The sequence below is a fragment of the Onychomys torridus genome, chromosome 9 (assembly GCF_903995425.1).
Source record: "Onychomys torridus chromosome 9, mOncTor1.1, whole genome shotgun sequence".
NCBI classification, from domain to species: Eukaryota; Metazoa; Chordata; class Mammalia; order Rodentia; family Cricetidae; genus Onychomys; species Onychomys torridus.
This window is the reverse complement of record NC_050451.1, coordinates 67980968-68004767: the sequence shown is the minus strand read 5'-3', so window position 1 is coordinate 68004767 and position 23800 is coordinate 67980968. Positions and strand designations below refer to the sequence as shown.

Here is a 23800-nt window from a genome sequence, read left to right as displayed (position 1 = left end):
AAACCAAAGAAGATTACGGCACTTCAGAAGTGAAAATTTTAACTTCATCTAGCGACTTTATTTTACCACTGAGAACACTGCATGAGAGGTTTTTAATGCTGTGCCAAAAATCAATCAAGCTACTCCTTTCTGCTTTGCTTTGTTTCGTCAGGTTACAAAGCCCACGGTAGTCTGGAACTCACTGTGTAGCTCAGTGTCACCTTGAACTCACGGCACTCTTCTGCCTCAGGTTCCCAAGTACAGGGGTAACGAGTATAAGCCACCATGTCTTATAAGCGGCCTTTAAATTTCTTACTTCGAAATAATTTCTAACTTAGAAAAATTGCAAAACTACTTACTTCAAAGGACTTTCGTACAACCTTAACCCATATTCCTTCAATTCTAACACATGAGTGTTTCTATTATTGTTATCTTTTGTGGGTGCTGGGAATTGAACCCAGGTCCTCTGGAAGAACAGCTAGTGCTCCTAACTGCTGAGCCATCTCTCCAGTCCTCAGACTGCCTTTTCAATGCAAAATACTGAAGTCTTATTTCCTAAATGCAATACCTTCTATAAAAACAGACAAAATATCAAAAGCAGGAAAAGAACATCAATATTGTACTATTAACTAATCTACAAATCTAACTGAAATTTCCCTAATCATCTCACTAATGGTCATTCATAGTGGGGAAGGGTAAAATAGAAGAGTTCAGAGTTCATTGTAGAATCACAAGCTTCATGTAGTAATTATTATTTCATTGTTCTGTTTTGTTGAAATGGAATCTTACTACGTAGCCCAGATTTGCCTCAAACTCAAGGTCATCCTCCTGCCTTAGCCTCCTGAGTTTCAGTACATATAACCACACCTATCTAAATGTAGGACTTTTGAAAGAGAATGGGTCATCCGTTATAAAGAATAGCCCAAAATTTGTGTTTGCTCATTTCCTGTGACTAGATCCAGTTTGCATTTTTGACAAGAATTCAAAGAGGTAGTGTTGTATACCTTAAAATATATCATGTCAAGGGGCCCCTAAGTACTCATGTGTCCAGTGCTGGAGATACGAACTTTGGCTGCTTAGTTAAATGATATGTATCAAGTTTCTCCACTGTAAAGTTAATTTTCCTCCTTAATATGATAATTACCTTGTGAGAACATTCTGCTTTAAGTGGGAACAGATTCCTGTTTACAGACAATGACATCAGGGACTCTGACATTTTCCTCAGTTGAGTCTACTCCACTGGAATTACTTACGGCTTTGTTGTATACTAAACAGTGTTGATCTTTTAAAACAAGTGTGTTTATACCATTGCAGAGTAAGGTCAGATATTACTTATATCAAAAAAATTTAAGTACTGAACGCTAATATATCCTGGGTGTTAAACAGAGAGTATCTTTACCTTCAAGAATGTTAAACAAGGAAATTCCTAAGTGCTGATCTTAAAGCACATTTGGTTTTATTTCAGAATGTTTCTTCCTGTTTCAGAAAAGTTTTACAGAAGTAACTGTAAAAGTAGATTTGAAACTGAAACTAGGGGATCAAGAATTTACATTGTGGGGCTGGAGAGATGGTTCAGTGGTTAAAAGCACAAGACCGCTCTTCCAGAGGTCCTGAGTTCAATTCCCAGCAACCACATGGTGGCTCACAACCATCTGTAATGAGATCTGGTGCCCTCTTCTGGCCTGTAGGGGCACATGCAGGCAGAATATTGTGTACACAAATAAATAAATAAATCTTTAAAAAAAAATTTACATTGTGAAACACATAAACAATATACATAAGCAGTAAAAACATTCAATTTCCAAAGCAAAATATAAACATTTGGCTTTAAGGCCACGTGTCTAAGTCAGAGGATAATGCAGGAGTTGGTTCGCTCCTTCCAAGTAAGCCCCAGGGTTCAAACCCAGCTCAGCAGGCATGGTAGCAAGTGACTTCATTGTCTGAGCTACTTCAAGGACCCTCACTTTCTTTCTCTTGAGAGGTAATCAGTTTGCATGTAACACAACCTAGTATGAACATTCACCTGCTAAAACACTTTACCTTCTCTTCTGTCTCAGGAGCTCCACTTAAATCTACTTCTAAAGAGGCTGAACCCAATGTTCAATAAATTTTCACATAATTTCACTGTATTTTGTATGACTCAATGTACATGGGAAGAACAGAGATCATCACCCCAGCCACTGACAGATAAATTAAGAGCATATTCAAGGTCAGCCACTAAATCCAAGACAGAGGCACGTCAAATGCAGCTCACAGGTGTAGGACTCACACAAATAAAGCCAGAATATTCCTCCCTATGCAAACCTGGATCTGGCAATTTGGACAGAAACTGGCAAGAATAAAAATATTACAAGAAACACCTGAACAACTCTACCTGAACTTTACAGCTCCTACATTTGGGTGTCTGCGAGTGTTGTATGCACAGGCTAGAGGTCTAGGTTGGGTGTCTTCCTCTTTTCTTGTACTTCTTTGTGTGTGTGGGGGGGGGGGAGACAGGGTTTCTCTGTATAATAGCCCCCCTGGCTGTCCTTAAGCTTGCTTTGTAGACCAGGCTGGCCTCAAACTCACTAAGATCCACCTGCATCTGCTTCCCAAGTGCTGCGATTAAAATCCTGCGCCACCATGGCCCAGCTTGTACCTATTTTTTTTAATACAGGGCCTCTCACTTAACCAGGAGCTCACAGATCCAGCAAGAGTAGCTAACAGAGAGCTCAGGGGCTCCTCCTATCTGTCCCCCAGTGCTGGGACTATGTGCATGCATCATTACACATGGCTCGTCACATGACTGCTGGGGACCTGAACTCGTCCTCATGTTTTTGCTAAATGAGCCATCTCTCCAACCCTCCTGTATTTTAAATACCTAGATATTGTTATTACTCTCTTTCTTGTTCTAACCTATAACCTACAGAACTATGGCTTGCCTAGAGAAGACAACTATTCTTTCCACTTCATTCACAGATCAAGAAGTCCTTGTCAAATATCACTATTTTCTACCACAGTGCCCTCCCTAGAGAAATCACTGTTACCAGTGTTCTTTGTTCCCTGGCAGAAATCATCCATGTATACATCACATAGTTTGCTTTACTCATTTATTTTTTTATAATTTAACAATGTATTAAGAACACTTCAATACCAGGCATGATTTCCCTCTTGTTGAGAGAGTCTTAAGTTCAATAAAAGAGCCGTTGGTTATCACCAAGGCACATGTACCACTACTTCACCCTTAGGGTCATCACGCCATGCCGGTGGTGGTTGTGCCTATAGGTGCTGGTTGCTTCCCTCTTTTGGTACTTTCTGGTACCATGAAAGCTAGTCCTCAGGGAGCAGGAATTCAGGTGAGTTCTTGCTCAGGAGCCTATAATCTAAAGTGCATGTCTTCAGCAATACCTTCCTTCTCCGGAGGGCAACCAACGTTAATAGCAGCAGTAAGCAATGTTTGGGGGATCTCTTGAGCAGCCCTTAACTCAAAGAGTGCTGCTCACACCTGGTGTTTGGGTTTTTGTTAAACAGTCTTTGGCTCTTGGAGGGAGAACAGTCAGCCTAGATGAAAACAATGCATTTCAACTATATATGTATTATTTATATAAAGACATGCATGTATGATCATTTTTAAGTAGACAGATAATGGTATGATTCCTTGTAACTTTTCCACACATCCTTACTGTTACTTTACCCTCCTGTCTCCTTCTAGATTTATCTCCCTCCCTGCTTCCTAGTTAGAGCCCCTTCCCCAATCAGATCACGTGTATCCTGCTATTCCCCTCTCTACTGTGCCCCTCTAACCCATCAAGGATCTCTTTTTTACTATACATATGCAGAGGGAATGGAGAGAGAACGGGGACAGGGAGCCAAGAGAACAAGAGGCCTCAACCCTCCACAAAGATCTACAGGCAACTAAGGAATACTGACAGTGAAGAAATAGTCTCCCCAAGGGAAGGACCCCCTCCCCCCTAATTGATTATCCAATACCCAATGGTCAGCCCTGAAAACATGCATACAAGTAACATCATGCAGACTGAGCAGGTTGTAATTAGGAATGTGTGTGTGTATACATATATGTGTAACATACACGCATATGACAACAATTAATTAAAAAAGAGGCCATGAATTTTAAAACTAGCAAGGAGGGCTAAATATGGGAGGGTTTGGAGGGAAGAAAGGGAAGGGAGAATGATATAATTATATAATAATCTTGTGTTGTTGTTTTGTTTTGTTTTATTTTGTTTTTGAGACAGGATTCTCTGTGTAGTCCTGGCTGTCCTGGAATTCCCTCTGTAGACCAGACCTAGAACCCAGAGATCTGTCTGCCTCTGCCTCCTGAGTGCTGGGATTAAAGTATGTGCCACTACCATTCAGCTAATAGAACTCATGCTTAGGGAAGAGGTCACAGGTATTTTACAAAAGATAGGTACTTTGCAAAGGAGTTTGAAGTAGTCATGGCCTAAGTTTTGTAGTAGTAATTGTTACAAGAAAACTTTTTCCCAAAGTTGTATGTGTTTAAACATGTAAAACAAACTGCGCAGGGTCCGACTCTAGAAGCTTGAACCAGCACCAGCTAACTAGACTCCCTTCTTGCCTCAAGAGGGTCGTCACTCCGTGGCCATGGCATCTGCAGGGACCTCCCCACCATCAGGAGGCTACGGCAGGAGGATCCCAAATTTGAGGTGTGCTTGGGTTACACAGTTCCAGGTCAACTTGGGCTACAAAAAGAGCATGGTCTCAAGGAGGAGAGGAGAGAGAGAACAAAATAAAGCAGAAGAGGAAGAGATGGGAGGGGAAATGGAGGAGAGGAGGGACAGAGAACCAAAAAAGGAAACACTGAAGTCAGCCATAAAGCTCAGTGGTAGAGTGGACAGGCCCCAGCTTCAATGCTCAGCAATGTCAGGGTGGAAAACAATGCAGACATAAAGAAAGGAAAGGAAGTATTTCCTTTGACCCAAAAGTTTAGTTAAATATGAAGAATACCTTAAATCTCAGCACTTGGGAAACAGGCAGGTGAGCCTCTGAGATCTGAGAGTTCAAGGCCAGCCTGGTTTTCATAGTGAACTCCAAGCTCGTCGGGACTGTATCCCAAAGAAACCAAAGAAGTGGAGAGGCAAAGGAAAGAGGCGCTGGTTCTGTGATTTGGAGGACAGCACCAAGTAGGAGAAACTTAGCAAGAAAGTAGGACTCACGAGACCTCGCGCAGGCTCCAGCACCGACGTGAGTGCTCACAAAGGAATGCAGAGGTGGGAGAGGGGTACGTACGTACCACCAGTCTAACCAACCGAAGGTTCAATTTTTGAATGTCCATGGGGAGATGGCTTGGGGGGTGACACACTTGTTTTGCAAGCATGAAGGCGGAAGCTCGGGTGTGGGGGCCACCTCCCATCCCAGTGCTGGGAAGGTAAAGACAACAGGCCCCGTGGGCAGGCTGGCTAGCTGGAACAGGCAAGGTCTGGGTTCAAATGTCAGACCCTGCTTAAGCAGAAGAAAGTGAAGAGTGATGCGGAAGATACTCAATGTCAACCTTTAGTACACACGCACACACCCAGACATATACATGTGAACACACACGTATACCACACACACATGAAAAATAAATTATAATGAACATTTTTAAACTTGTCATTATTCTCAAAATAGTCTAACAACTGTTTCCATAAATTTTACAGTTGAGTAGGTAAATCTAGGAATGTGTTTAAGGATATGGGAGGGTGTGTATAGGTTTTAAGTAAATACACTATTTCAAATGGGGTACTTAAGGTTATGCTACCCAGAAGTCCTGGTTTGTCCCCCCCATCAGATATGAGAGGCAACTATACTTCACCATGTGACACAGTTGGCAAGTAACCAAACCCTAGCTTGAACTGACTCCAGGGTCTGTGTTGTTTATCTGCATCCCACTCAGTCAGTTACAAAATGTGGCTTTATTAAACTGAATGCCTATCTCCTTGGCTCTGTTTAGAAACACGATGGAAGCCGGGCGGCAGGCAGCAGCGCATGCCTTTAATCCCAGCACTCGGGAGGCAGGGCCAGCAGATCTCTGTGAGTTTGAGGCCAACCTGGTCTCCAGAGTGAGTTCCAGGACAGGCTCCAAAACTACCCAGAGAGACCCTGTCTCGAAAAACCAAAAAAAGAAAGAAAAAAGAAACACCATGGTTTAACAGGTATTTAAGAGTGGTGGTGCGTCTTTAACATTCTCTTCCCTAGGGTTCTGTCGGTCTGCTACACATTGTTACTTTCTCTCGGGACCAATCCCTGACTTATACACCGTCTCCTCTTGCTAAGGTAACTTGAGTGTCTCATTAAAATCATGAACATAATAATACCTAACAACAACCTATAAACATTGTCTTTATACCCACAGATAAGTGTAATCTTCACCCCTCATCGAGAGACAGAGCTCACTGCAGAAAACCACAACCAATCAAACCGTGGAGCTGTGGCGCTCAGTCCCAGTGGATGCATCTACAAACACTCCTGCTCAGGGAACACAGTGGAAGAAGGGGTAGGAAGGCAGTTTGCTGAGGTGTTTCATCTCCTCATAATGTTATAGCTACACCGGTGCATGAAGCCTCGCCACATGACTGCCCGAACGTAAGCTGAACAAGGACAACACCAAAAGACACACCAAAGTGGATGGGGAAGAGCCCATGAGGCCTCAACCCTACAAAAACAACTACAGACCACTGAAGCAATCTAGGAGTGGGAGAGGTGTCTTCCCCAAATGGTGTCTAGTGCCAAAGGGTCAGTCCTGAAAACACACCCAAGGAACATGATATAGACTTAGCAGGTTATATTTAGAAATATATATATATATAAACTTAAGGCCATGAATTTGAAGGAGAGCCAGGATGGGTATATGGGAGGATTTGGAGGCAGGAAAAGAAAGGGAGAAACACTGAAATTACATTTATAATCTCAAATATAAAATCTGAAATCATGAGCCTACGTCAAAGTAAACACTTCCTACTTCTTCAGGGTGCTATCAATTCACATAAAATAAACAGCTCATGTGTTCACAAGAATACAAGGGGCTAGAGAGACCTCTCAGTGCTTAAGAGAACTGGCTATTCTTCCAGAGGACCTGAGTTTGATTCCCAGCACCCACATGGCAGTTTACAACCACCTGTAACTCCAATCCCAGGGATCCAATGCCTTCTTTGGCCTCCATGGTAGGCACACATGTACGATACTGACAGACACACAGGCAACACACACAGGGAAAATAAAATATAAATAAACTGAAACGTAGACGCGAGAAGCCTGAAACTACAGAACACATCTCCGGTGACTTCAAGGTGGTGGCCTCTGTTACCATAAACGGAAGGAAAACACACACTCTAGTAACTCCAGCTGCAAATCTGGACTCAAACTGCCTTTTATCCGGATTGACTAGCAACTGACTAAAGTATGAGTCATCAAGAATCCAAACCTTCAAAACCACACATTGTAAAATTCCTCACAGCGCGGTGAGCCCTGTACCCTACAGAAGCAGAGACAGGGAATGCCGAAAGTTGAAGGGCAGGATCCACATAGTAAGTTTCAGGCTGGCCAGGGCCATGAAGGGAAGATAGTATGAACAAACTAAATTTCACACGTTGAATTATCTAAGATTTAGATTTTTAGAGTAAGTAAAAAACTTCTCTGACTTGAATCCATCTGTTTGGACTGCCACAATAAGTACCCAAAACTAAGTGCCTTCACCAACAGAAATGTATTCTCCCAGTGCTGAGGACTATGTCAGAAGTGAAGGTGTTGGTATATGGCTGGTTCCTTCTGTAGACCTACTCAGTTCCCCTTGACTTCTATTGGCTGTCCTCATGCTCACCTGATGTTCTTCCCATGTGTCTGAATCTGAGCTTCCCCTTCTGTAAGGGCTCACACCCTATAGCAGGGCCTCACTCCATTCATCCTAACTAATCACATCTGCAATAACTCTATTTCCAAATAAGGTCACATTCTGCAGTAATATGGGTTAGAACTTCAATAGATGAAGAAGGGATAAGTTAGACAAATTCCACCCCTAATAGGACTCAATTCAAATTAGCTTTAAGTCTACTGTTTGAACAGTGGTTCCCTCTATCAGGCTACCAAAAGCTTATGAAAATGAAATAATGGCATATGTAAATTTACTGCTAGTTTTAAATAACAGATTTTATTCTTTATATTTGAACTCCTGTCTTTTTTGTTGTTGTTGTTCTACATTGTTTAAATCTAACTCCTTTCCAAGACTGATTTTAGAGAAGAGCTTCAAAAAGTCGGAGCAGTGAGCACAGCGGCATGCTCCTGCAGTCCCAGATACCAGGGAGACTGAGGAGGAGGATTACTTGACCACAGCAGTTTGATTGAAGCCAACCTATGCAACACCAACTCAAAAAATAAATTAAAATTTAAAAGGTATTTATAAAATCATGAGACTACTAACAGCCAAAGAAAATCTGTGGTTTCTTTTATAAAATTTCTACTTTTTTGTTGTGTCAGGATCAAACCCGGGACTTTGATCATGTAGGCAAGTGTTAAACCTCAGCCACACCTCTAGTCCTGTTTCCTTAAAGAAATAAAGTGACAGTGTCTCTTGGGCCCTGTTCTAGCACTGTAAAGAGACACTGTGACCAAGTCAACTCTTATAAAAGACAGCATTTAATTGAGGGCTTGCTCACAATTGTGGAGGTTTAGCCCATTTTCATCATGGTGGGAACATGGCAGAACTCACGGCCCTGGAGCAGTAGCTGAGAGCTGCAGCCTGATCCACAGGCCAAGAGAGAGGAAGTAGGGGGTGGGTTTCTGAAACCTCAAAGGCCACCCCAGGGCCACACTTCCTCCATCAAGGCCACACCTACTCTAACAAGGCCACAACTTCTAATCCTTCTAATCCTTTTCAAGCCACTCTCTGATAAATCAAGGACATCCTTATCTCTATGACAAGTCTTAGACTAGCCTGTGCTACATGAGCTCCTTTCTCAAAGAAAAAAAAATTTTTAATACTCTCCAAACATGTCTAAAAGATTTCCTCATTTAAACAATTAATCATCTTTTCTACCCTCTTGAAACCAGTCATATCCTTGGAAATCTGAGGATAAAACTCAGAGCATTACACAAGCTTAGTGGATACTATAGCATGGATCCATATTCCAGTTCTAGGTGTGATTTGAGAAAGAGAACTTCACTAAATTCTAGCATTACTTAACCTTGTCTCTACATTGGGAAACATTTTAAAACAGCAAATGAGTACCAGATAATTCAGAGTATCTGGGGATATGGCCAGGGCCTATAAATAAACTTCCCCAAGTGGGTCCAATTTGCACTCAGGGTCTAGAAACCCTGATAGGAAGAAATACTCAAAACTGCATTGCCTAAATTGGGTCAACTCTTCTCATTCACGCAAATCTCTGATACTAGGGAATATAAACAGATACGTTACAAGGTCTTTTGCCACTTGGCATTTGTAAATGATTTTCACTTTGTTTGTGGAACAGAACTAAAGCAAACCACAAACCCTGGGGATTGGAGAAGAAAGATTTCCTGGAATCAAAACTATCAAATCAGTTTTTGGAGCATCTGTTTCCAGACACCAGTTTCACTATAGTGAGGAAAACTGAGTTTCATAGATTTTCTAACTTTACTGAAAGTCTTAAAAGCTGGGGGGCGGGGGGGGGGGGGGGGTAAGAGCTTATCATGCACAGGTAAATCCTAGAGCATATGCTGAAAGCAAAATTTCAGGCAACATTTTAGCAGCAATAATAAAAATCAAACCAAGGACAGTTCCTCCAGTTTCACCTCTGTCCCTGTAGTTCCCCTTGGTTGTGGATCATTACCTGTGTCATGATTCCATCAAGTGAAGGGAGAGGGGAAGGACCAGCGGGAACAGCACCACACATGCTTCTGCTAACAGGTTTCTTGATTTCCCTCAGCACAGCAGGCCCTGCAGGCCCAGAGGGCGACTTAAAATCTCTGGCTACTACCTTCAGTGCTGTCAAGTTTTCAACAGGCTCTCCGATGTTAAAAAAATACAGGAGCACTCAGACAACTTTTGCCAAGTTTCCCTAGCAGCAGCTCTCAGTCTGTTCCACAGTGATTGTGAAACAGCCTGCCACAGCCCTCTAGAAAACAGCTCACAGCCGAAGAGCAAAACGTTTTCCTCAGACTAAAAAGCAGGGTAAAAATCCTTTTGAAATTTCCTCAATGCAGATACTCTTTTAAACAACAAGTCCAAGATAAGCATACTTTCAAGTAGTTAGTATATGTTTATACCAAGACAGACAGACATACACTACACACACCCCAACCAAGCTGGTGCCTCATTCTTCCCATCATCTTGAAAACCTCCTTGACTCTAAGACTTCTCCAGCAAACATACACACTAAACATAGTACACTTAATAAATCTTGGTTTGGGGATTTAGCTCAGTGGTAGAGCACTTGCCTAGCAAGCACAAGGCCTGGGTTGGATCTTCAGCTCAAAAAAGAAAGAAAGAAAATAAATCTTTAAGACAAATTCCTGTGCCCTGGTTTCCAATCAGACTAGGGGCCTACCCCAAAATTTCAACCTTGAAGACAACACTCTGAAGACCTCTGATTTAATCATGAAATGACTTCCTTCACCTCCAATTATGAAAAAACCAGGGGTTGGGGATTTAGCTCAGTGGTAGAGCGCTTGCCTAGCAAGTGCAAGGCCCTGGGTTCGGTCCTCAGCTCTGGGAAAAAAAGAAAAAAAAACAAAAAAACCAAACACTCGGCATTTCCTGCTATCACAATGAGCTCTGACAGTATTTTGCCATGCACCAATTGTACTACATATATGTATGTGACAAGTTGGTACAGAAGTAAAAACTCCACAACTCTGGGTATCTGAACACATTCAGACAAAAAACAATTTTTCAGAGTATGTTCAAATTATCCAGGTTCTCTAAATTTTTTTTCTGGGTCTATTTAAAAAGAAAAAAAGTAAGATTATCATTAAAAATTATTATAGCATTTAAATAACATGGAACTAAATAAGTTTTTATACTGCAAGACATATAATAAGTAATCAAGAAAAACACACGGATGTTTTATTTTATTTTATTTTACCTAAACAGATCTCACCTTTGGTTTTTGTTTTCCTCTTGTTGCTTTTTGGGAATTAGGGACTCAACTTCTTATATGCTAGGCAAGCATTCTACCACTGACCCTCATACTTGTACCTCCCCAATTCTGGGGTTATAGGCATACACTGGTGAAATAAACAATCCCCAGAACAGGCTTAGGGCCAGGGAGATGGCTCAGTGGGTTACAGGCCCTGCCACCAAGTCTGACAACCTGTGTTTGACCCTCAGGACCCATATAGTGAAAAGAGAGAGCCAACTCCTATACAACGTTGTCTGACCTCCATATTGGCATCACAGTGCATACACACTGGATGGATGGATGGTTGGATGGATGGGGGGACAGACAGATGGATGAACCACGTATTTAGAAGCACAGCAAACCAAGTTCATTTTACACCTGCCAGCTCTTGTATTTGCCATTTATTTATTTCATTTTATTATATTTTCCTTTTTTATTATTTCCTTTATAATTACATCATTTTCCTCTTCCTCCTTCCAAACCCTTCCATATACTCTTGCTCTCTGAAAACATATGTATAAGTAATGGTATACAGACTAGGCAGGATGTATTTGAGAATATATATCTCTTCACAGCAATAGACCACTGACTAAGACAGCACCCATATGTGTATGCAACAACCAAGTAATGAAAAACAGAGGCCATGAATTTGAAAGAGAGGAAAGTTTTTCTTTTTTCAGTCAGAATAAATTGTAATTTGGCCATGCACCCCCAAAAGTAAGGCTCAATAAAGGTCACCTTAAGGTTTTTGTTGTTGTTGTTAATTGCTGTTGCTGTTTATGTATGATACATGGTTAACATAGATGAGCATGTTTCAAGGCTAGGGTTATATCCTTAGTTTTAATTCCCAATATAGAAGAGGGAGAGAAAGGGTGAGGGATCCAACCACAAGAAAACGTATGTTATGATTCCATTTGTATAAAATGCCCATAATTTCCAAATATACAAGGTTAGAGAGCAAAGTAATGGTTTCCAAGGCTTAAGTAGGATAGAAATAGTACACTACCCTTTGAAGTGGAGATTATCTTATCACATATCAAACCTATAAAGTGGTAATGAAAACAATCTAAGAACTACATAGTGAGACCCTGTCTCAGAAAAAACAAAGCACAAACAAAGTAATAAATAACAGAACTGGGTGGGGGTTAAGCCACCAATATCCTTCCCAAAGACATAAAAAAAAAAAAAAAAACCCTAAGATAAATTAGGTACATCCAGCATAGTAAGTGTACAAGCATTATTGTGCAGTATACCTCTAAGTCTCCTTATCCCCAACAAGAACACGGTGTTATAATGTCAGATGTACTTGTGGTCAAGAGTGTAAGAGCCGGTGCAGTAGCGCGTGATGGTGACTGGCTTAGGGCTCTAGCCTCTGTGCCACATCAAACCTCACCACACCACGCCTGGGACCTATCACAGGACCTGTTATCTGAAGAAGCCATAGTCACACACTATTTTTCAAACTTTAGTACTTACACAAACATCCTGTCTTAAAACAATTCAAAAACACTTTCTCCTCTGAAATACTGTCTTCTACTGTCTCTAGAGTAAGTTCCTATCAATATTAATATGCTTTTAGTTGTGACCTTTTTTTCCCTCAGTTGACTCTCATCTTGATTTTAAGGCTACTAAGTCCAAATTCTCACCTTTTGTAGGTATATTTATAAATTTGGTATTGTGTCACTTTAGTATACAATACAAACAGCTAAGAAACTGCAATGTCCTGTCAAAACTGAGAATCAATTTTATTATTTGTAGTAACTATGTTTCTAGAATAAAAACAGACATTAAAACTGGTCTACTTAAAGTTCTAGGACCAGGCTTACTCCAGCCTATAAATCAACCTTATGGGGCACACTAAAAACCCACTGCCTCTTAAAAGATTCTTAGCAAGCTAACTCTGCTCAGCACATTAATTCCCACACCACCTCTTACATCCTTGCCCTTTGGGTGTCTCCATGTAGCTTTGGTGCCTGTCATGGTCTCTATAGATCAGGCTGCTCTTGAACTCACAGAGATCTGCCTGCCTCTGCCTCCAGAGTGCTAGGATTAAAGGTGTGCGCCACCACCGCCACCCGGCTCATCCTTGACTATTTTAAATTAAGTGAATTACCAAATTCTAAGAGATTCTGTTCAGGCCTTTACACACTGTGGGCGGATCAGAGGACCAAAGTTAAATTTAAATCCTTTACCTCAGTATCTCTTGAGATCTTAATTCATGTAAAGGCAATAGTTGACACAGCATATATTCCACATTTATGTATGTATGCGTTACACACACACACACACACACACACACACACACACACACACTTTCATGAACGGTAACTTCAAAGTCTTGGTTCAATTCCCCACCAGATGACAAATCCAGGTCTGGAAGAATTAGGAAACTTCCTCAGGGTCATATTCTTTGGACTGAGAAATGTGATCGTGAGATGGCCACATTGTTTAATCTACTTGAAAAAAATAACCCCTAATTAAAAGATTAATTACTGACATTGGTATGTTCTCTACAACTTTTTTAGTAATTTGAAATATTACTTGGGGTAGTTACTATTTGGTCTCACTTTAGAAAAACAAGATGAACCACAAATATTATTTCCTTGTTACCACATCAAAACTAAGGGTAGCATTTACATACAGTGAATTAACTGGGACTTAAAATATGAAATGACATTACTGCCAAATATTTAACTTCTCAATTTTTTTCAGTAAGTTTTCCTACTATCAAAGTAAATAATATTCTGATACTAATAAAAACTCCTAAGAAATGTACTAAACCCCATTTTTTTTCTGGCTCACCTGCTGTTCATCCTCCATGACGTTACTTGCAAATTCAAATACTACGTCGTTCTGTTGGACAACGGCAGCCATAGTAAAGCATTCCCCCTAGATCCACATGAGAGTCCCAAACAGGTCCAAGTCTGGAGCAGTGGGGCACAGGACGGTTTGGCAAAGCTCCCCGGGCAAGTCTGCACAGTTCCTGCAGACCCAGGCCTCTTCAGAGTAAGGAGTGCTCCAGGTTTTCGTGGTTCCTTGACATTCTAGCAAACCGGCACTTTTTCTGAAATAATTCTCTTGGTCTTCTTGGGCCTGAAAAACAAAAGCTTATGTTAGTGGTGAAAACCTCCTGGCTAAAATGTAACAAGTGCCACAGCACGGTGTCTCCAAGTGTCATTGTTGCTCCAAAGTGAAATCAGCATGGCTAGTAAACACAGGGCTTTGTTTTTAAAGACGCGCTGGCTTTGAAGACTTCATTCCCGAGATAAAATCTCCCCTCCTTACTTTTTCTTTCTTCCCCAAGCTATACTTGAGTTAGAGTACTGAGTGTGTGTGTGTGGGGGGGGGGGGGGGTTCCCAGTAATAATGAGGAAATTTTAAATCCCAGCAGAGGATATATAAACAGTTAAATTCTTTCCACTAACCCAGCAAATCACCTACATGCACATTAACCACCACTGTCTGAATAATTTCATTTGTCCTTAACAGCAACGTGCAAGCACCATGCGCCCGACCATATATATATATATGAAGACAGTTAAAGGTTGTAAACGCTGTTTTACGAGCTTTTTCAAGTGAGCAGAAATTAAAGCCTACTTTTCTGTCCCTGGAGTGAAAAGGCTGGGCGTTACCGTACTGACCCTGTCTTCAGGGGCTTCTTTTTGAATGCACTGAAAAGTAGCCTTATCTCTAACACAAGCAACAGGAAGGAAACTGCCCTTGACCACGTCACGTCGAGTTAGAACATGCAAAGGGCTGCACTTTACAACAGCAGAAACACAGAAATGCAACTTCGGAGCAAAAACAACCTCACAGAGTTCTGAAAACACCTGCTAAACACATTTGCATATCAGTGTTTTTAAAAAGCAAAGCTACCACTAATAAAATTAAAATAGGTGTTAATCACAATCGTATTAAATATTACATGCTCATGGCCATACATGTGACATGAAAAGTTGAGGCTTTAAATAGTCATATTCTTTAAATCTAGTGATGTGAAACAGCTTTTATAATATTAATATAAATATTTCAAAATGATGACAGCCTGAAGTAAAGGATGGTGACTAATCCTAGCAATTTAATCGTAAAGAAACAAGTTTGGGAATAAAGAGACATGGTGAGTCAGTTTCCTGGAAAACTAATTAGCAGGAACTAGCCAGGTCAGGTACACTATTTCCTAATTTCTGTCAAACCAACTTCCTGTATATTCCATGTTTTAGAGATCAATATAGATCAATGTGATTGTCATGATTGGAAATCAAAATAAAATAAGGATTAGGAATTCAAATCAGATTTTTACCCACTAAACTCAGTTCCAAGCCAATGGTATCCAATTCTGACCTACCCCAACCATTTCAACAGAGATTTAACGATAACATTAAGAAAGTACTTTTTAACATAGCCTGGTCGGTTTTTTTTTTTTTTTTTTTTTTTTGAGCCTAGAGGGAAAAAAAAAATGTTTTCATGTTGAAATCGAGTACAGGTGTATCAACATAGATACATACTTGGCCTTGTACAAACATTACTTATTGTTGCCCTTCAATTATTACAGACCCCAATTCCTCTGCCTTATATGTCCCCTGTACAAGATAGCTTTGTGTTTGCCTCCTTCTTTAACTTCCATTATTCCATTCCTGGAACCCATTATTCCATTCCTGGAATGTTCCCTCCCACCCCTGAATCTTATCTCCCCATTCTTCAATGTTTAAATCACATTTTGTTTTTCTGAGAGAAGGTGTCATGTAGGCCAGGTTGGCCTCAAACTGGCTATGTAGCCAAGGGTGACTCTGAACTCCTCATCCTCCTACCTACCTACTACACCTCCCAAGTTCCTTCATAAAGTCTCCCAGCTTCATGTCTCAACCCATAAAGATTGTTCCCTTCAAAATCACAGGACTTCCTGCCTATAGTGCCAACTTCACACTAACCACAGTGCCTCACATTTTAAAGTGTTGTTCACTTAATTCAACCAAATAAATGTTCCAGTGCTTGCTGTCTGAAAACTAGTATGCAGGCAGAGAGAGAGAGAAAAAGAGAGAGAGAGAGAGAGAGAGAGAGAGAGAGAGAGAGAGAGAAGAAGGAGGAGGAGGAGGAGGAGGAGGAGGAGGAGGAGGAGGAAGACCTCTCCTGGGGAAAGAACCAGAGTTTTAAATTTCTTCTGTACCCACCAAACCTGTGTGTCCACACTAATGATAAGAAGGCTCAGTTTTAAATGCCTGCCACTGAATATTCAAATTATTTCTACCTATAGTCTTGATTTAGCAATGAAGTACTTTTGATAAGGAGGAAATTATTATCAACTTCAAACCCAAGAGCAAGAAAATACAAGCAGGATTGAGAGATGTTTGGGACACGGAAGTTTTTCTGTACATGGTTAGGTTCAAGGGTATTCTAAAATCTGGTTTTCTTATTAAGCACAGAGGACCCATGTGAATAATCTGTATAAAGTTCCAAAGTGTTCTCTTCTCAGCCACATCTTCACAGTGCTACTGTGCTTTGCTAACTGACATTTGGAAATTTCAAAAATAAGGACAAGCAATGAAAATAGCCTGACCTCAAAACACATGACTGACAACCTGTAAAAACAACCCCAAGTGGCTGCCCCAAACCACCACCACTCATTCGCAGAGGCAGGAAAGAAAACTTAGCTCCCCCATAGTTTCTGTTCACATGTACAGGGAAGCTCATTAACTCAAATCAGAAGGCAAGCATTTTCTTTAGTTTAACTGGGCCTCTGATGCTCTGTGCCTTCCTCCTCCTCTTCCTCTTCCCTGTGTAGGTATGCTTTGGCTTTAAAGTGGTTCTTGAGGAAAAACCGGTCTGATTCTTGAACCAGGCAAACCTTCTGTGTGTGTCAAGAGTACGGAAACAACATAGCTCAGCCGTGTTAATTTTATTAAGTGGCAGATCTGATACCTAACCCAGAAATCAGGTTTTCATTAAGTAGGGGAGGTGCCCAGGTCTTGGGGTCTGTGAGCACAACACAGCTAACACTAAGATCTCATTTCTCAAATCAAAACCCAATTACTATACATACAGTCTTGCTTCGAAATCCACCCATTCCTTTTGCCATTACAGTTTAAAACACAGATTTAAAGCCGGGCAGTGGTGGCGCAATCCCAGCACTCCGGAGGCAGAGGCAGGCAGATCTCTGTGAGTTCAAGGCCAGCCTGGTCTACCAAGCAAGTTCCAGGAAAGGCGCAAAGCTACAAAGAAACCCTGTCTCAAAAAACCAAAAATCAAAACAAAACAAAAAAACAAAAAACACAGATTGAAGTAAATGTATATGTCAAACTTAAGGGGGGAACTCCACTTTCTAGTTTTCTCCAAATCCAGCCAGTAAACAAGCATATCAATCAAGTCCATCTCAGAGTCTCTGAGTCAGTGTGTCTCACATGTCCAAAACAGATACCATGCTGTTTCCCTAAAGTTATTTCAGTTCAGAAAAAGGCATGGGCATTAAGATTGAAACCAAGGCGTGTGTTCTACCCTCAGACAATTTAAGATCCTCAGTAAATGTTAAACTTGTTTCAACTCCATGCGTGGAGGCCCAAGTCTGTAACTGCAGACAGGAGTTTGAGGCCCGCCTGGGGACATAACCAGCCCTTACCTAAGACAGTCAGACAAACAGCAATACCCAACCTGTTTCAACTCATACCAATGGGCCACATACTCAGGAACCATGCTGCTAGGATAGTTCTCCAACATCCTTTACAGCATGACAAGGCAACAAGGAAAAAGGAGAAAACCTCACTCACCAGGGTCACATTATTTACACACTGTCGAGAAGTACAGTCCGGCATCCAAACAAACACCCAGACTAGCTCTACGGCCTTTCTCCCTTGGAGAGCTATACCACAGAAATGCTTAGAATTAAGATTCCTCAGCTCTCATCACCCATCTTCACACTCGAGGTGAAGTCATAAAACAAAACATTTACATGAACTCTAGCCTCAGACCGTGTGGGTTCTGCCTCTGAGGTGCGGCCCTGAGCAAAGTCCCCACACATTCGATGACTGCTCCTTCTGTTAAATGAACATAATACATGGTACCAAAACCTAGAGCTGTGAAAGTCATCTGTGAGATACTTGTGCAGCTAACGGACTGCAGGCCGCGGCAGGGCACCTGCCTAGATAGACACTGGCTGGCTTCAGTCCCTGGCCCTGCTTAGAGAAATAACCAAGTACATGTGCAGGATGTCTGGTATATGAGCTGAACTCCATAAACATTAGCTTAATTATAGCTCTGAGTATAGTGTGCAAAATATGCAACAGGTGCACCTCAGATCCCTAATTATTTCTTAAGTCCTATTTCTATAATCACGGAGAGTCTTTCCCCACAATCACTGGCTCAACTCCAACACCATAGCCCATTAGCAGCAAAATCTAGGTCGACTCCAGGGCCTTGCACTCTGGTATCTTTTTGATAAATCTGGTGTATAAAGGGTGGGATTTTAAAACCTCACTTATGGGGCTGGAGAGACGGTTCAACAGTTAAGAGCATTGGCTGCTCTTGGAAAGGAACCGGGTTTAATTCTCAGCACCCACATGGTGACCTTCAACCATCTGAAACTCCAGTCCACGAAGTATGACAACCTCACCCACCTGGAGCACAGATATACATGCAGGCAAAACACTCATGCATAGAAAATAAACAAACAAATACTTTTTAAAGAACTTAACAGAGTCTAGTTAGGAACCTATCTCAAACACAGAGACTAACAATTTTAAACACAAAACACTGGTCCACATTAAAGGCTACATCAACTCAATTCAAATTGTTTTTGTATAATTTATTATAAAATATTTCAAATATAAGAAAAATATGAATAGAAACCTGTGGTGATATATTGTGTCCCTCACTGTATTGTGCACCCTAATAAAGCTCATCTGAGGATCAGAGGAAACTGATCCAGCCACTAGAGTAAACACAGAAGTCAGGCAATGGTAGCACATGCCTTTAATCCATCCAGATCTCTGTGAGTTCAAGGCCACATTGGGAACAGAGCCAGGCATGGTGGCACACACCTTGAATTCCAACACTAGTTAACCATAGAGGTCTGGAGGTCGGTACAGACAGACAAAGTGACAGCTGGGCAGGAAGAAGAAGTGGTGTAGCTGGGCGGAGAGAGGAAGTGAGATTGCAGGGGCAGAAAGGAGTAGAGGCGTGGGTAGACAGGAAGTAGCTCTCTTTGGAGACTGAAGGTCAGTGAGGTGAGGCTGGCTGTGGCTTGTCCTATTCCTCTGATCTCTCAATTTTAACTCCAATATCTGGCTCCAGGTTTTTATTAATAAGACCGTTAACAATTCATCTCACAGCAACCTGCCAAAGTCAACCCCTTCATTGAATATAAAGCACAAAATATAGGATGTCTTGAGAAACATTTCAGATACAAAAATATGAAAATCCATTAAGATTTTTGTTGCTGTTATTGTTTGTTTTTTTGTTTTTCCAAGACAGGGTTTCTCTGTGTAGTTTTGGTGCCTGTCCTGGATCTCACTCTATAGACCAGGCTGGACTCGAACTCACAGAGATCCACCTGGCTCTGCCTCCGAGTGCTGGGATTAAAGGCATGCACCACCACCGCCTGACAAGATTTTTTTAAACATACTGAATACATTAAGTTGTTTTTGTTTTTGTTTTTAGCTAGGTGGTGATGGCACATGCCTTTAATCCCTGCACTCAGGAGGCAGAGACAGGTGTGTATCTCAGTTCGAGGTCACCCTGGTCTACGGAGTGAATTGTTAGGACAGCAATAGAAACCCTGTCTTGAAAAACCGGGGGGGGGGGGGGGGGGGATTTCTTAATTTTCTTTTTGGAAGTTACTATAGTACAAACACATTCTGTGGAAAATGATAAATAAGGAGACTCAAGCAAACACAAGGTTTTAGACTAGATAATTCTAGCTCAAGAAGGTAAAGGGCATCAGCAGAGGAGTGGGCTAATTGAATGGCTAACCAATTATTCAGATGACATTTGTGTATGTGGACACAAGCTAGCAAGGCAGCAGTACCTCAATAAATGGAATTCCGTAATAACTGTACAACAAATACCTGAACAGAACGGATTCTTACATCAAGTCATAGCTAACAAGGAGACTTTTGCAAAAGTCTTGAAATATTTTAAGGAAAGGAAGGGTATTTGGAAAAAACTATTAGAAAAAAAATGAATCAGAAATTAAAGAACACAAGATGAAAAAAGAGAGGCTCCACATAAAAATTAGCAATCAGAAGCAGTAAACCTGCAGCCTGTAATACTGGAATGTTCGTGTGGCAGGCCACAGCTGGGCTTTGTTCTAATCTGTTTTTCAGTAGGTTAGAATACCAAGCAACAGAAATGAACATCAAGTCCGGCCTTCTCCAACTAAGCTGCACAGCTGCACAGCCTTCCTGAGCTCTGCACACTGTCAATCTAGAAATTCTGTAGAATCACAGGTTTGAGAGTTGAAACACACACACACACACACACACTCTCTCTCTCTCTCTCTCTCTCTCTCTTTCTCTCTCTCCCTCCCTCCCCCCCTCTCTCTCCCTCCCTCCCTCCCTCCCTCCCTCTCTCTCTCTCTCTCTCTCTCTCTCCTCATAGCTAACTCAGGACTACACATACATCGAAAAGGTAAAGAATTTGGACCTGAAGCAGCAATCCAACCTGTCTAAAGACACAGGCAATTAGTAGCAAAGAGAAGACAGGCCCAGTCTCCTCCTGCCCTTCTATGAATACTAACAGAACTTCACTAATATTTTTATCAGCAGCGTATCCAGGGCTGGGCATACAGCTCAATGTGCGCCCTTGCATGCATGCACAAGGACCTGAGTTCAATCCCTAGCATCATCAGGAACAAGCATCCGTTGCCCAAGTAATTAACCGCACTCTAGTACAGCTGTTAGCTGAAACGTCTTGGTAAAATATTCTATGCATCCTCTTGATACTTGGGATCACTTCTAAGCATGTATTTAGTTGGGACTGAAAGAAAGGTTTGCAGATTTCTCCTTGATTGCTTTAAGCCTTAGTTTTACTATTACTGTTGATACCCCAGTCTACCATACCATAGTCTTACTTTACAGCTTCACTCAGCCTTAAAAGTGAGGAGTTAAAAAAATATAAATAAATGATAAAAATTTGTAAGCCTTTTTATACCACTATGACAACTTACTAACTCATTAAAACACTTTCAGATAATGTTTACTAATGTTGTTCTTATTCTTCAAGTGTAGCATCACTGCCATCATTTCCATTAACAAAAGTGAACATGGGGACCAAAGATGACTCAGGAGTTGAGTGCTTGCTCCCTGCAGAGGACCTGGTTTGGCTGCCAGCACCTACTACAGACAGCTCACAGTTGCCTGTAACTCCAGTTCCTGGGAATCCATTGCCCTCTTCTGGCCTCTGGGGGCACCAAACACACGAGTGGCTCATATACACCCAAGAAATGAACATAAAATATATAAATCTTTAAAAAGTTAATGTGAACATGGGAAAAGAAACACTCCACAATGTAATTACCATTGTGTACCTAGACGTGCATTTCCCCAGACAAAAACAGTGTTAGTCCACAGGAAGGGGGAAAGGAGAATAATTTTATTTATTCAAAGTCTTTAGATTTTTTTTCTGTGCTTATGAGTGTTTTGCCTGCCTATATGTATGTGCACCACATGAATGCCTGCTGCCTGTGGAAGTCAGAAGAGGGCATCGGATCTCCTGAAACTGAAGTTATAGACGGTTGTGAGCCACAATGTAGGTGCTGGGAATACTTGGTCCTCTGTAAGAACAGCAAGTGATCTAAACTCTGAGCCATCTCTCCAGCCTCAGGACAAACATTTTAAAACAAACCTCACTCTAAAGACCATATTCACTGCACCAGGCCTTTCATCCTTTACTTAGAAAAATACACCAGGCATGGTACACTTTAATCCCAGCACTGAGAAGGTGGACACAATCAGACCTCCAAGAGTTCAAGGCCATGGGACGGGAGAGATGGTTCAGCAGTTATGAGCATGACTACTCTTTCCAGAGGACCTGAGGGGTTCAATTCCCAGCACCCACATGGCAGCTCACAACTGTCTGTAACTCCAGTTCCAGGGGACCCGACACCCTCACACCGACAACCATACAGACCAAACACTAATACTCATAAAATAAAAATAAGTAAATTAAAAGAAAAAAAAAAGTTCAAGGCCTACCAGGTTTACATAGCAAGCTCCAGGCCAGCCGAGGCTACATAGTAAGACCCTGTCTCAAAAAAGCAACACAAATAATAAAACGCTACGGCTGGAGAGCCAGTTCATGAGTTCCAAATGCTCACTGCTATAGTAGGAGGACCAGCGTCCATTTCCAAGCACTGCTGGGTAGTATACTCATATACATACTCACAAATAGAAATAAAAACCCCTTTAAACTAAAATAAAATGCTTAAAAGCAAGACATGGTTGGTAGTGGTCTGTAATCCCAGTATTTGGGAGTTAGAGGCTGGAGAGTCTGTTCTAGTCTAGCTTAGACCACATGAGACCCTGTCTCAAAAGAACAAAAAAACCCAAACAAACCTTTGATATCCTAAGCTTTTAAAAAATTAACCTTTTAATTTTTTTCAAATACTCAATGGAATATAAAACTGTCTCTGCGAGTGGAGGACTAAAACCAAGTTGCTGTAACTCGTACCATACCACCTATATGGCCACCAGCTTGGTTCTGTTTGTTTCTTGGAGACAATGTTTTCCCACGTGGCCGTGGCTGCCCTCGAACTCAGGGTCCTTCCTACCCTTCCCATCTGTCTCTGAAGTGCCGGGGCCTCAGGTGGACACAATCACACTTGTCTCCCAGTCTTTTAAGTAGCTCCATTCAGTATGGCTACTCACTATTGGGCATTTGTTCATTTACGTCAACCGTCTTAATGTCAGTCACTATTTAACCAGGAAAGGAGGACACTAGACATTTTAAAATTGAGAGACAGCACAGGGGAGTGAGGCATCCATAACTTTACCCAAACTGATTTTACTTTCATACAAAACCGGCACAAATGGTGGCTTTGCATATGAAGCCTCAGACAAGGCTCTGGTGACCGAGGCAAAGCTGAGGCAGGTCTTTTTCCAGTCAAATTCACCTTAGCTTCAACTATGTTCATTTTAAAAGACATCAGTATGATCAAACCAAACTGGCTGACTTTCTACACTTTTGCCTTTCTGCTGACACCCAGAGGAACAGTCCAGGACTCCGAGGGAGGCTGCCATTACTCCCCACACCTGAAATTCCAGTTCTCACATACTTCTCCACTTTCCATTATTGGCCACTCAGCCTGCCTGGGATCAGGTTACCATCAGGCAGCATTTATAGTACCTGAAAAGCCAACAGATCTCATACCTAGACCTGTTCATACCTGTGGTCTCAGGATTAACCCTTTCTGAACATGTTCTGAAACCATGAGAATTTAAAAGAGAAACCGTGAATGATAATCATAAATTTAGTCATGAAAAAATTAAACTCCTTTCTCAAAAAGGCTAAAATTATCATCAAAACATTAAACCATGCTTTATTATGCAAATTAACCATATAAAAATTTTTCTTCTGTCCATGACCTAGAACCTGAACTCTGACAAAAAACATCTACCCAGAGAATGCAAACATGTTAAACGTCCTTATCAGCAAAACCTGTTCAGGCAATTAAACATTTTTCTCTACAACAAACAAGAATTAACTTGCAAGAAATCTGTATTCCATTTCTGAGGCTGTCTATTCCT

At 41.4% G+C, this 23800-nt stretch overlaps 1 protein-coding gene across 1 annotated transcript in view; it reads right to left on the bottom strand.

Annotated features, from left to right (window-relative positions):
- Elf1 (E74 like ETS transcription factor 1) overlaps positions 1 to 23800 on the bottom strand; it is a 93963-nt gene that overhangs the window by 23239 nt on the left and 46924 nt on the right. Inside the window, exon 2 of the mRNA XM_036198530.1 lies at positions 13872 to 14162. Within this exon, the coding sequence (XP_036054423.1) occupies positions 13872 to 13943 (72 nt within the window). The 5' untranslated portion in view covers positions 13944 to 14162. The remainder of the gene's footprint in view (positions 1 to 13871; positions 14163 to 23800) is intronic.